General features: G+C 37.5%; 1 protein-coding gene and 1 pseudogene across 1 annotated transcript; both read right to left on the bottom strand.

Moving 5' to 3' along the window:
• Positions 1-1438: 1438 nt before the first annotated feature.
• LOC102824348 lies at positions 1439-4772 on the bottom strand (annotated as a pseudogene).
• Positions 4773-5742: 970 nt separating this feature from the next.
• On the bottom strand, positions 5743-7441 carry LOC102823965 (olfactory receptor 7G2-like). Its single transcript, XM_006877867.1, has 2 exons — positions 7377-7441; positions 5743-6691 (listed from the first exon to the last, which is right to left on the bottom strand). The coding sequence occupies exons 1-2, from the start codon at positions 7439-7441 to the stop codon at positions 5743-5745; spliced, it is 1014 nt and encodes a 337-aa protein (XP_006877929.1).
• Between the last annotated feature and the right edge of the window lie 5864 nt (positions 7442-13305).

The raw sequence follows: 13305 nt of genomic DNA, 5'->3' as shown, positions 1-13305 counted from the left end.
GCCAGGTGGCATCATTGATGGACTCAAGTGTGGCAGCGGTAGTGAGGTTGGCCCAGGATTGAACATTGTTTCGTTCTGCTGTGCATGGGGTCGCTATGAGTCACTTCTGACTCGATGGTACCTGACAACAACAGCAACAACAACCCTGTACAGGGTCACTATGAGTCGGAATCGACTCCACTTCACATAACAACAACAACAACATACCCTGCATATATTTCATCAACATGGATCATTCTCCTGGATGTGCATGTAATAAAACACCAGCCATCCTTTGTAAATTTGAAGTAGGAGACTTTAGGTTACCTGAATGGCATCCCTGAGGAATGATATCAGAAATGTACTTTGGATGTAGATGACAGAAGATCTGTCTTCTGGAAAGACAGAGGGCCTGAGTAAAATACAAGACTCCTGTATAAAAATGGTCATCTCTGGGAAATAGGTGCTGCATTCTATCTCCTTACAGAGGTAGGACTCTTAAGTAAGATTTCACAGGCTATTTGGTCTCTGCATCCCTGGAGGCTCAGTATTCAAAGATTCTCATTACATCAATATTTTATTTGTCTTTCTGATCCCAGGGCAGTACAAATCCTGAAAGACCAAGACTTTAGAAGGTGAATTTCAGGATTGTGGTGTTCCTGGCATTGTGAGATAAGGTGCATGCCATTCACTTCTCTCCACCTCTTTCTGCTCATTTACAAGTTGCATCCCTTGTACACATGTACCGATCACAATATTTCAGTTCTATTTCAGTTTTTTTCCTCTGGAACTCATGGTGTGGCTTCTCTAAGTATAATCAAACATATCTCTATATACTTAATGTTATCATCAAATCTGAACTGAATATTGGTGTTAAAGTGCAGTTTCCATGTTGTTGTATGTGCCATCAAGTTGGATCCAGCCCATAATGACCCTGTATAAGATTTCTGAGGAGCACCTACTAAGTTTGAAATGCCTACCTTGGTTCAAACCAACTTTGCAGTCCAGCGCATTAACACACAGTGTCACACCATGACTCCATAGTTATGGTATGAATATATAAATATGTATACAAGCATAGGTAAGACACTGTAAAAATGCACATTCAATAAAATTCCTTCTAAGACTATTTGACAGTTTAATAAAACTTAATTTTATTCTGTGTATTTCATAAGACATACTTTCTAGTTTTAGTTACAATTCCTTGTATACTTCTGAATTTTTTGTAATGAGAGATAGCTCATTTTATTTTTTGAGCACAATAGTATCTAAGATTCTTTTAATTATTAGAAACAAAACTTCTTCATTGATGATGGCCTAATATTTTATAAACATTTAAAACCACTGTGAAAATATATATGTCAGTTTGTATATGATGAACCCAAATGTGGTTCATGTTGATGCTGATACACAGTGACAAGTATCAATAATTGATGAATTAGCATAGATGACAGAATTGCTATAAAGAAGGTATCTTCCCAAGGACTTTTCTCAAGCTTATCTTTATGTCCCTATTCCTCAGGCTGTAGATAAAAGGATTCAGCATTTGAGGGAATACAAGGTACATCGCAAAGGCTACAGCTGTCTTCTTGGGAGAGTGTGTAAATGAAGAACTGAGGTACACACCAAAGGCTGTCCCATAGAATAAAGAAACAACTGAGATGTGAGACCCACAAGTGGAAAAAGCTTTAAGCTTTCCAGATACTGATGCCATTTTCAAAACAGAGGAGACAATGCTAGTGTAAGAGAATATGATCCCAGAAAAAGGAACACAAGCAAATATGAAAGACACAAGGTATATCAGGATATTGTTGATGAGAGTACTTGAGCAGGCAAGTTTGAAGGACTTGAATAAGTTCACAGAAGAACTGAGGAATTTCCAGATTTGTGCAGAAGGACAGGTGCAAAATCATAAGAATGTGAAATAAAGCAGTCACCATAATAATAAACAATGAAAATAGAGTCATGAAACCACAGAAGTATGAGTTCATGATGATGGTATATCTCAGTGGGTGACAAAAGGCCACATAGTGGTCATAGGCCATTACTGCATGGATAGAATTTTCAAAAGCAGCAAAAGTCATGACAAAGAAAATCTGGTTAAGGCAACCTTTATAACTGATGCTCTGATCTTTTGTCAGGATGTTCACCAGCATCTTTGGGATGGTGGTTGTTCTTAAGCAGATGTCATTAAAGGATGGATTAGAGAGAAAGAAGTACATGGGGGTGTGCAGGCTGGAGTTAAAGCATACAGCTAGGACAATGAGTATGTTTCCTAGGACAGTGACCAGGTATACGATGAGAAATAGGCTGAAAATGAGTGGCTGCAATTCTAGATTCTCCGTCATTCCCATGAGAAAGAATTTTGAAACACTTGTTTGGTTTCTGGGTTCAAAGTTTTTGATGAACCTGATAGAAAGAAGAAGTTAGACAACAATTAAACATGTGGTCCCTGACCCATCTGCAGCACCAATAGCATTACCAGAGGGGGACATTATCTTTGGAAAGAAGAGAATATGGAGTGTAATACAAAAATAGATACATTCTGCATGAATATTACTTGTTATCGATAAAGAAAAGAGAGACCTTGAGTTTATATTATAGAAGATTGTTGTTGTTGTTTTTGTTTTTAAATGCCGTTGAGTTGGTTCTGACTCAGAAGGACATTGTGTAGGATTTCCAAGAATGGCTTGTGAGCTTGAACCACCAAGCTTGAGGTTCAAACTGAACTTGCAGTCCAGAAAGTTAACCCAAAATACCACACCAGGACATATTTATTCTAAAATGGAATGGATGCTCATTTTTCATTACAGTATTTGTGATATTATGCTCAATACAAATATTTACTAATTTTATCTAAGGTGGTGGTGGTGGTGACTGTGTGCTTGAAGTTGATTTCAACTCATAGTCACCCTTTATAAAGTTGCCTAGGTTGCAGATACTTTATAGGAGCAGAAACCTTCATTTTTTTCCCCACAGAATGGCTGGTAGTTTCAAACAGCTCTATTTACATGCATTTTTAATGGGTTTATCTGGGTCTCCATCTCCTTTCCTTGAGTTCAGGGTGAGACTGTAGAGAGACTACAAAGATGTACTAAACCAGGAATAGAAGATGAAATTGAAAAACCTGTCTCTACCACAATCACTACAAGAATGCAAGTAAATGTCAACAAAATGTTTATGAGTCATATTTGATTAGATTAATGCTCAGCATGAAAATCATTCTTGCTGTTGTACAGACAGAGTGGCAGAATAACAGCACATAACAACTATCACCACCAAGGTAACAGTTCTATCTTTATTGATAGCATAATTGATGAGATATTAAATTATAATATGTCTTATGAAATATACAGAATATAATGTTTTTTTTTGTTGTTAGGTGCCATCGATTCCAATTCATAGCGACCTTGTATAGGGTTTCCAAGGAACAGCTGCTGAGTTTGACCCACAGACCTTGCAGTTCAAACAAATATTTTATTAAACTGTCAGTTAATCTTAGAAGAAAAAGTAATGAATATGCATTTTTGCAGTGGTACTTATACTTGTATATATATTTCTATATTCATAATATAAACTATGGGGTCCTGGTATAGCACAGTAGATTAATACGCTGGAATGCAAAGTTGGTTTAAATCTCAAGGTCGATATTTCAAGCTCACCAGGCTGGTGATCAGGAGGCAGACATGCAGAATGTGCCTTTCCGTGGTGTAAGTTATTATATATGCCTGAAAGTTTCTTTGTTTTTTTTAAATGACCTAAGATGAATAGAGAAAAATATTGTTGACTGAGGGTACGTGTAGGGGATTATAACCATTTTAATGAAACAAAGTATATGATTTGTTGAATGTAAAACTGATGATCTGCCCTGCAAACTTTCACTCAATTAACAATAAAAACTTAAAAAGAGAGAGAGAGAGAGGTAAAGAAAAGATTCTTATGATTCAATGGTGAGTAATTGTTATCATGAATAACTGCGACTGTCACAATGGTAAAGGTAGATTTTTTTTAATATAATAGAGAGAAGAGTTAATCTTACAGTCCAGGAACAGAGGACACTAGGAACATCAAAGGAAAAGAGATGAACTGAATATGGGACTCTATCTAGAGAAGCAGCAAAACCAGAGTTGGAGGCAGAGATCAGAGCATGGGTAAATATATTAAATGAGACTCTAGATTCATGGAAAGAGAAAGGCTGTGTGCTGGTGGCCAGGAAGGAGATTGTCAATCCTTTGGGTTTTTAAAAGATTATATATTCCTGAGTGTTTTTGTGTACATCTACAAAATAGAGGGAATAGAAGCAAATATTAATGAATGATGATGCATGGAGGAGATCGTAATAATTGCAATGTAAAACTGATGTTTCCCCATGTAAACTATCACTAAATTCACAAGAAAAAAAAAAAAAAAAACTTTGAAAAAATCCACTGTCTTCAGTCATTTGTTATTTACAACAACCCTACATAGGGTTTCTAAGACTGTAAATCTTTATGGAAGCAAACACTTAACATCTTTCTCCAGCAGAGCAGATAGTGTGTGTGAACACCTGGCATCGTAGTTAGCAGTACAACATCTATTTTCAGTGCTAAAAGGATTCTTAAATAAATGATAAGCAAATGGAATTGCTATGCAAATGCAGAAATGTATGAGAGATAATGATTGTATGGCTTAGTAATATTGGCAAGAAATGGAAAACAATGATCCTAGTAAAGTTTTAATGAATACTTATTATGTAGCAGGCATTGCATACAGGGTTTGTTGTGGCTAGGGCTCACTTACCAGTGGAATGACATTTCTGATGATCAGTTGAATGTTCATATAATAATCATTTACCCTACATCAGAAATAAGATTAAAATGGGACCTATGATCCTGTTCTCATTGATATTGGGAGAATATAAAAGTTTCCTTTGGCTTCCCTTAAAATGTACACACACACACTTGATTGCTTAAGGATAAATGTATTGTCTCACAGTTTTGAAGACAGGAAGTCAGAAATCAAGGTGTCAGCAGAAATGTTCTACTATGCAAGGCTCTCAAAGAGAACATATTCATTGCTTCTTCCAGTCAGGAAATCTTTTGTGGCTCCAGGTATTTCTTCATCTCTGGCCCTTTCGCTCCAATCTCTACCTCTGTGGTCATGTTTCCTCCTACTTTTCTATGAGTGTTCTACACTGCCTGTGTTATCAGTATTGCAATCATGTGATTGCAATTAGGCCTATCAGGTTAATACAGGCTGTTAAGGTAATATTCACCGTGCATCATAATAGTAACAATTACAGGTTGAAGAATTAGGAAATGGAAACAACATTTTGGGTGAAACATTTAACACAATACTGAAGGAATGTCATCTTATGATTGATTCGGAATACATTATATATGGGCCCAGGAAGGACAGTAACTTTTCTCCCTCTGAATATCCTGTGGGGTATTACATTTGCAACAATGCAGTGATCATGAAGAAAACAAGTCTTACAATAAAGTCACCACAAACAGAGCTTATGAAGCCATAATTTCTGGTTCAAGTTCATTGTTTACTTAAGAATTTTTGTAATGAACATTAGCTCATTTTATTTTTTGAGCACAGTAATGTCAAAGATTCTCTTCATTGATGATGGTCAAATACTTTATAACCATTTAAAACCACTTTGAAAATAAATAAAAGTCATTTTGTATATGATGAATCGAACTGTGATCGATGTTAATGTTGATGTACAGTTACAGGTCTCAATAGTTGACGAATAGGCACAGATGACGCAGTTAACTATAAACAAGGTATCTTACCAAGGACTTTTCTCAAGCTTATTTTTATGTCCCTGTTCCTCAGGCTGTAGATAAAAGGATTCATCATTTGAGGGAACACAAGGTACATCACGGAGGCTACACCTGTCTTCTTTGAAGAGTGTGTAAATGAAGAACTCAGGTACACACCAAAAGCTGCCCCATAGAATAAAGACACAACTGAGAGGTGAGACCCACAGGTGGAGAATGCTTTATACTTTCCAGATGCTGATGACATTTTCAAAACAGAGGAGACAATCTGAGTGTAAGAGAATACGATCCCAGAAAGAGGAACACCAGCAAATATGAAGGCCACAAGGTATATGAGGATATTATTGATGAGAGTACTTGAACAGGCAAGCTTGAGGACCTGAGTAAGTTCACAGAAGAACTGAGGGATTTCCAGATTTGTGCAGAAGGACAGATGCAAAATCATGAGACTGTGAGGTAGGGCACTCACCATACTAATGAACAATGAAAGTAGAATCATCAGACCACAGAAGTATGAGTTCATGATGACGGTATATCTCAGTGGGTGACAAATGGCCACATAACGGTCATAAGCCATTACTGCAAGGATAAAATTTTCAAAAGCAGTAAAAATCATGACAAAGAACATCTGGTTAAGGCAGCCTTTATAACTGATGCTATGATCTTTTGTTAGGATGTTCAGCAGCATCTTTGGGATGGTGGTTGAGCTTAAGCTGATGTCATTAAAGGACAGATTAGAGAGAAAGAAGTACATGGGGGTGTGCAGGTTGGAGTTAAAGCATACAGTTAGGACAATGACTACATTTCCTAGGACAGTGGTGAGGTATATGATGAGAAATAGGCTGAAGACAAAGGGCTGCAATTCTGGATCCTCTGTCATTCCCATGAGAAAGAATTTGGAAACACTTGTTTGATTTCTGGGTTCTTCGTTGTTGATAAATCTGATAGAAAGATGATGTTACAAGATAATTAGATGTGTGATCCCTGGACCATCTGTTACACCAACAGCATCACCAGAGGCAGACATTATCTTTGGAAGGAAGATAGTTGGCAGTGCAATACAAAAAAGATACATTCTGCATATGTAATACTTGTTCTTTATATAGCGAAAACAAGAGCTTAAGTTTATATTAAAAAGGAATGTTGCTGTTGTTGTTAAATGACATTGAGTCTATTTTGTATAGGGTTTCCAACAATGGCAGATGAGCTTCTACCACCAACCTTGAGATTCAAACAGACCTTGCAGTGCAATGAATTAGCCTAAAACTGCATACCAGGACTTATACAAGAAAGGAAAGGTGGTAATTTTTCATTACAATATCCGTGATATTATGATCAATATAAATATTTACTAATTTTATCTATGACAGTGATGGTGGTTGTATGCCATGGACTTGATTCCAACATACAATCACCCTCTGTAAGTTTCCAAGGCTTCAAATCTTTATGGGAGCAGAAAGCATCATCTTTCTCCTGTGGAACAGCTGACACTTTTGAAATGGTCTATTCAAATAGATACATCATGAGTTTATCTGGATCTCAACCTCGTTTCACTAAGATATGAGTGAGACTTAGAGAGACTACAAAAATAAACTAAACTAGTAATATAAGATGAAATTTACAAACCTCTCTCTACCACAAACACCACAAGAATTCAAGTCAATGTCAGAAAGTTGTTTATCAGTCATCATGTTTGACTACATTATTGCTCAACATGAAAATAATTCTTACAATTGTAGAAAAAGCGTAAGACACTAGTAGATTAACTTTGATATTGGTGCAAAGATGTAAGAACACCTGGCATGTAAATGACAGACAAACAAGATTCTCATGAGAAACTTGTTCACAATCATGGATTCTATTCACATGTATTTTATTCACATAGATCATTCTCCTGAATCGACATGTAATAAAACGACTGTCATCTGTTGTAAATTTGAAGTAGGAAACTTTAAGTTACCTGACTGGCATCATGGAGGAACGATGTCTGACATCGACTTTGGATGTAGATGATAGAAAATAAGTCTTCAGGAAAGACAGAGGGACTGTGTGAGATATTAGGTTCCTGTATAAAAATGGTCATCTCTGGGAAGAAGGTGATGTGTTCTATCTCCTTACAGAGAGAGGTAGGACTCTTAAGTAAGATTTCACAGGTTATTTAGTCTCTGTATCCCTGGAGGCTCAATAGTCAAAGAACCTCTTTTGGCCATATAGTTTTTGTCATTCTGATCCCAGGACAGTAATAATTCTGAAAGACCAAGACTTTAGAATGTGAATTTCAGAATAGTGGGGCATTCCTGGCTTTGTGAGATAAGGTGCATGCTATTCACCTCTCTCCTCTTGTGTCTGCTCATTTGCAAATTGTATTATTTTATTCATATACCAACCATCATTTCTCAGTTCTATTCCAGTTTTTCCCTCGGGGACTCCTGGTATAGCTTCCCAAATATAATCAAATATATCTCTATATAGTTAATGTTAACAAGGATTTGAACTGAATATTGGTGGGTAAGTACATTTTACATGATGTTGTTATTGTGGCCATCAAGTCATTTCCGACCCATAACGACCCTGTATATGGTTTGCAAGGTGTGGCTGGTGAGCTTGAACCACTGACCTTGGGATTCAAACTGACTTCGTAGTCCAGCGCATTAACCCACAGTATCATACCAGGACTCAATTTTGTATGTATGAATATATAAATATGTATATCAATATAGCTGTGATACTGTAAAAATATACATTTATAAAAATTTCTTTTAAGACTGACTGCTTAATAAACCTTAATTATGCTCTGTATATTTCATAAACAGTATTATAATTTATTCTTTCATCAATTCTGAGTATTATCAACAGAGACAAAACTGTTACCTTGGTTGTGGTGGTGGTGGTTACATGCTGTGGAGTTGGTTCTAATGAATAGTGATCCTGCCTAGGGTTTCTGAGTCTGTAAATCTTTATGGGGGAGCAGAAAGCCTCATCTGTCTCCTTCAGAACAGCTGGTAGTTTAAACTTCCTGACCTTGAGTTTGGAAGCCATATTTGTAACCCCTAAGCTACCAGAGCCCCTTGTTACTCCTAAGAATTTTATAACTATTTGTCAACTTCCTAATACAGTTGTGTTTCACAAACAATTTTCTTTACATTGGGAGACTGTAGGTTGAAATTAGGGATTTTGATTTTTCACATTATTATGAGAAATTACATTTCACAGCAAGTCATTGGCCTGTAGTATAACCATTCTCTCAGTAAATTTTGTTAGATTTTAACCAAAATTTAATATAATAGGATGGTGTTTTATGTGAATATTCACTTGAAAACTTTTCATCTTTTTGAACTGAATGTTTTTCCATGCTGATCCATTTACTTAACCACTGTTTCTATATGTCCAGTAGCTTGGTTAATCTATAGTGATTTGATATACTTAAACCTACTTACTATAAAATGGGATTATAAAGTGACTCTGTGCCATTTTACTTCCATTCACTGCCCAAACCTGCAATAATAGTTCAAATATCATAAGATTTGTTGTTTCTGTTAAGTGTCCTTGAATCAGTTCTGACTCATAGTGACCCTGATAGGTTTTCTGAAGTTGTAAATATTTTGAGAGCAGAAAGCCTCATCTTTCTCCTGTGGAGCATCAGGTGATCTTGAATTACTGACTTTGTGTTTCATAGTTCAGGACTTATCCTACTGAGAGCCACTGCACGCCCAAATGACATGGTGGTGGTATTGTTTGTGTGCCACCAAGTCACTTATGACTCATAGGGATCCTGTCTAGGATTTTTGAGGTTGTAAATCTTTACAAAAGCAGAAAGCCTCATCTTCCCTGAGGAGTTACTTGCTGTTGTTGTTAGGTGCCATTGAGTCAATACCAACTTACAGCAACCTCATGCACAGCAGAAGGAAACACTGCCCGATCCTGGGCCAACCTCGCTATTGTTGCCATGCTTGAGCCCATTGTGACTGGCAGACTCAAACTCCTGAACCTGTTATTATCAGCCCAGTTCATAATCCACAGCACTACCCACCGAAAACTATAAATAGATATCTTCTTGTTGCTAAGTGCCATCAAGTTAATTCCGTCTCATAGCTAACCTAGATAGGTCTTCCAATGAGTGACTAGTGGGTTTGAACTATGGACCTTGAAGCTAAGAATGCAGTGAGTATCCTACATTACCACAAAGGATTCCATAGTATGATATTGTTATTGTTTTCAAGTGTTGCTGAGTTGGATCCAACTCTTAGTGAACTTAAATAGGGTTTCGTGGAAGGGCTTCGTGAGTTTGAACCACTGACCGTGCAGTCCAAAGCGACCTTGCAGTCCAGTACAATATCCCACAGAGACACACCATATATGGCAGTTATACTAAAATATGTGAGTCTTGGTGTGGATTGGGTTTTATGTGCTGGACTGCAGGGTTGGTTTGAAACACATGGTGAACAGTTCAAGCTCATCAGCCTCTCCTCAGAAACAGTATACACGGTTGCTATGGGTTGGAACTTACTCAATGACACTGAAAAACAACAAAAAATGTATGTAGTAAAATTTCCCATTTGTCCAAATGGAACTGAAACATAATGGCAAGAAGAACTGCCATGCCAGGTCATATAAAAGAACTCAGATATCAATTTCACTTAAGATACAAAGTTTCTGAACAAACAAGTTTTGAACATTTACATCCAAATTAAAAGAGAAAAAAGAAAGCCGAGAGACGGCACCTGACAACAACAACAATCTCTCCCTGCATTACACAAGCAGAAACAGCAATTGTGATCATATAGTCAAGCTACAATTTGTTGTTGTTATGTGACATTGAGTCAATACCAAACCTTAGCCACCTTATACACAGCAGAACGAAACACTGTCAGATCCTGGGCCAACCTCACTACTGTTGCCACGCTTGAGTCCATCGATGCTGCCACTTAGCCAACTCATCTCATTGGGGATCTTCCTCTTTTTCTCTGACCCTCCACCTTACCAAACATGATATCTTTCTCCAGTGACTGGTCCTGCATGACAATATGTCCAAAGTATGAGAGACGAAGTTTGGACATCTTGGCCTCTAAGGAGCACTCTGGCTGCATTTCTTCCAAAATGGATCTATTGGTTCTTTTGGCAGCCCATGGCACTTTTAATATTCTCCTCCAAAACCATAATTAAAAGGCAATGATTCTTCTACGATCTTCCTTATTCACTGTCCAGCTTTCGCATGCATATGAGGTTATTGAAAATACCATGGTTTGGATCAGGTACATCTTAGTCCTCAAGCTGACATCTTTGCCAAAAGAGCAAACAATTTTCTTTAGAAGTCAGGATGGCCAGACTGTTTCTCGTAATACACACAGATTATCAGTAGGAAATTGATGAAGGACACCATGCTTGGTAAGGTGGCACATCAATGAAAAAGTGGCAGAATCCCAATGGTATTGATTGGCACAGTGACAGTAGCAGTGGGCTGAAGAGTAAGAACTATTGTGAGGTTAATAAAGGACCTGGCAGTGTTTGTTTTGTAGAGAATATGGTCCTTGTGAGTAGTTAGGGACCCGATGGCACATAATAACAAAACAAAGTAATAGAAATAATGATAATGATTTTTCAGTTTACACTCATGGAGATTCCATGTGATTCAATAGAACTGACTCATGCAGATTCCATGTGATTCAATAGAACTGACAGGTGAGTAAAATTGAAAGTGCCATGGGCTGCCAGAAGAACCAATGGATCCGTGTTGGAAGAAGTGAAGCCAGAGTGCTCCTTGGAGGCCAGGATGGCCAAGCTTCATCTCTCATACTTCAGACAAATTGTCAGGAAGGACCAGTTGCTGGAGAAGGATATCATGTTTGGTAAGTAGGGTCAGAGAAACAGAGGAAGACCGGTAACAAGATGGATTGGGCAAGTAGTAGCATCGATGGATTCAGGTGTGGCAACAATAGTGAGGGTGGCCCAGGATCAGGTAGTGTTTGTTTCTGCTGTGCATAAGGTCGCTATGAGTCAGTATCAACTCAATTGCACATAACAACAATAACAACAAATATGGAAGCCATGCATCAAAGACTTGAGTACATCAGGATCTCAAAGAGAATTCTTAGGTATTATCATTCTGTATATATATATATATATATATAGCTCATCTCGGCAAGGGTTCAGTGGACATCATTGGAGGAAGCTCAGAACTGGATCATTGGAGGAAGCTCAGAACTGGAATACACCTTGGGTACCAATATTCCTGAAGTGGGACCAGACTGATCTTCTCTGTGAACCATCTCTTTATATCCTTTAAGTAACAGAATAAAGGACTCTTTTTCTTCCAGCACTCCTGTTTTTTCATGTGATACCATTATTGTTCTCACCTTAATGTCTGACGCTTGTATTCTGACTTATAGTCCAGCATTTTGTACTTGTGGGGAAATCATCTATCTATCCCTGTGATGAGGAACCTGTACATAGATCAATTGGCAGTTATTTGAATAGAACACAGGAACACTGAATGGTTTAAAATTAGGAAAGATGTGTGACAGGATTGTATATATACTTTCACCATACATATTCAACTTGTATGCTGAGCAAATAATTAAAGAAGCTGGATTATATGAAGAAAAACATGGCATCAGGATTGGAGGAAGACTCATTAACAACCTAAAATATGTACATTATACAACCTAGCTCGCTGAAAGAGAGGACTTAAAATACTTACTGATGAAGATCACAGGCCATAACCTTTGGTATGGATTGAATCTCAATGTAAAGAAAACAAAATCCATCACCACTGGATCAGTAAACAACATTCTTATCAACAAAAAAAAGGTTTGAGTTTTTCACGGCTTTCTTTTTCTTGGATCAGCCATCAACACTCTGGAAGCAGCAGCTAAGAAATCCAACAATATATTGCATTAGGCAAATCTGTTGCACGAGAACTTTAAGTGTTAAAGAGCAAAGATGTCAACTTGAGGACTAAGATATGCATTACCCAAGCCATGGTATTTTTAATAATATCATACACATGCGAGAGTTGGATAGTAAATAAGGAAGATTGTAGAAGAATTGATGTATTTTGAGTTATGGTGTTGGAGAAGAACATTGAAAGTACCACTGGTTGCCAAAAGAACAAACAGATATATGTCGAAGAAGTACATTCAGAGTGCTCCTTGGACACCAGGATGGCCAAACTGCATCTCTCATACTTTGGACATATTGTCAGGAGGGAACAGTAATTGGAGAGGGATATTATGTTTAGTAAAGTGGGGGTGGTCAAAGAAAAAAAGGAAGACCCTAGTGAGATGGAATGGCAATGTGGCAGCATCAATGGGCTCAAATGTGGAAACAAACGTGAGGTTAGCCCAGGAATGAGCAGTCTTTCATTCTATTGTGCATAGGGTTGCTATGAGTGAGGGCCAATAACAGCAACCCTGCCAATGGACTTTTTTCCTGTCTGTCTCATAATCAACATGTCCTCCTCAGACTAAAGTTCTTGCTAATTCAAAAAAAAAAAATTTCCTCAGGGAAACATGAAAAAGTTGTTGATGAGAGGCCTAAAATTACAGATAATACTCAC

This window comes from Chrysochloris asiatica, unplaced genomic scaffold (genome assembly GCF_000296735.1).
Source record: "Chrysochloris asiatica unplaced genomic scaffold, ChrAsi1.0 scaffold00653, whole genome shotgun sequence".
Lineage (NCBI taxonomy): Eukaryota > Metazoa > Chordata > Mammalia > Afrosoricida > Chrysochloridae > Chrysochloris > Chrysochloris asiatica.
Note: the sequence above shows the minus strand (reverse complement) of the source record. Positions and strands in the feature narration are given on the sequence as shown.

What these genes read in the sequence shown, in the direction of transcription:
- LOC102823965 (XM_006877867.1), bottom strand. Translation starts at nt 7,441, where the DNA reads ATGATGACTGATAAACAACTTTCTGACATTGACTTGAATTCTTGTGGT. An exon ending in GGTGTTTGTGGTAGAGAGAG is followed by an intron (nt 6,692 to 7,376) that starts GTTTGTAAATTT and finishes TCTTTCTATCAG; the next exon opens with ATTTATCAACAACGAAGAAC.